Here is a 563-nt window from a genome sequence, read left to right as displayed (position 1 = left end):
CCCTTGCGCTTCCTCCCACTCTCCTTGAAATATCTACGCACTATCGGGCTCTGAGTTAGCAACTCTTTTAGTTTATTTTCGTATTCATCAAAGGGGCCAAATTTTAGTTTTAACTCATTGTATTTGTCCTTGATACTTTCATATCCTTTTCTAACCAAGGTGTAGTTCTTGACGAGTTCGGGCACCATTTCACTAGATTTCAGAATAACGTCAGAATCTTTTTTGTAGGTAACAAAACCTCCAGTGGTCCCCACTATGAAAGATCCAGGTCCTCCATTTGCAACATCTTCTGTGCCCATGATCCAGCACTTTGTGCTGTTATCGGCTGTTAGTTCGACTTCTTGGTTAGCTTTGTATTTATTCAGCACAGACAATACGCCGTCATCTGAATAATCTTCAGTAAAAGACATATTACATTTATTTGGGGCGTCCGCTGCTTCGTATTTGCAATCGCCTCCCCCACCGCTCCCACATCCATTCTCACCTCCCGCTGAGGTAGTTTTTTCCTTTACCAGACAACAATATTTACTTTCTTCCTTCGTTTTCTCAAATAACACTACAAG

General features: G+C 41.6%; 1 protein-coding gene across 1 annotated transcript in view; it reads right to left on the bottom strand.

Annotated features, from left to right (window-relative positions):
- TEOVI_000538600 (expression site-associated gene 11 (ESAG11) protein, putative) overlaps positions 1-563 on the bottom strand; it is a gene marked incomplete at both ends in the record, with an annotated part of 1,116 nt that overhangs the window by 151 nt on the left and 402 nt on the right. The window contains one exon of the mRNA XM_067220805.1: positions 1-561. Coding sequence (XP_067076906.1) covers positions 1-561 — 561 coding nt within the window. The remainder of the gene's footprint in view (positions 562-563) is intronic.

Source organism: Trypanosoma equiperdum (genome assembly GCF_001457755.1).
Source record: "Trypanosoma equiperdum strain OVI genome assembly, contig: ctg_1240, whole genome shotgun sequence".
Classification (NCBI taxonomy): Eukaryota; Euglenozoa; class Kinetoplastea; order Trypanosomatida; family Trypanosomatidae; genus Trypanosoma; species Trypanosoma equiperdum.
Note: the sequence above shows the minus strand (reverse complement) of the source record. Positions and strands in the feature narration are given on the sequence as shown.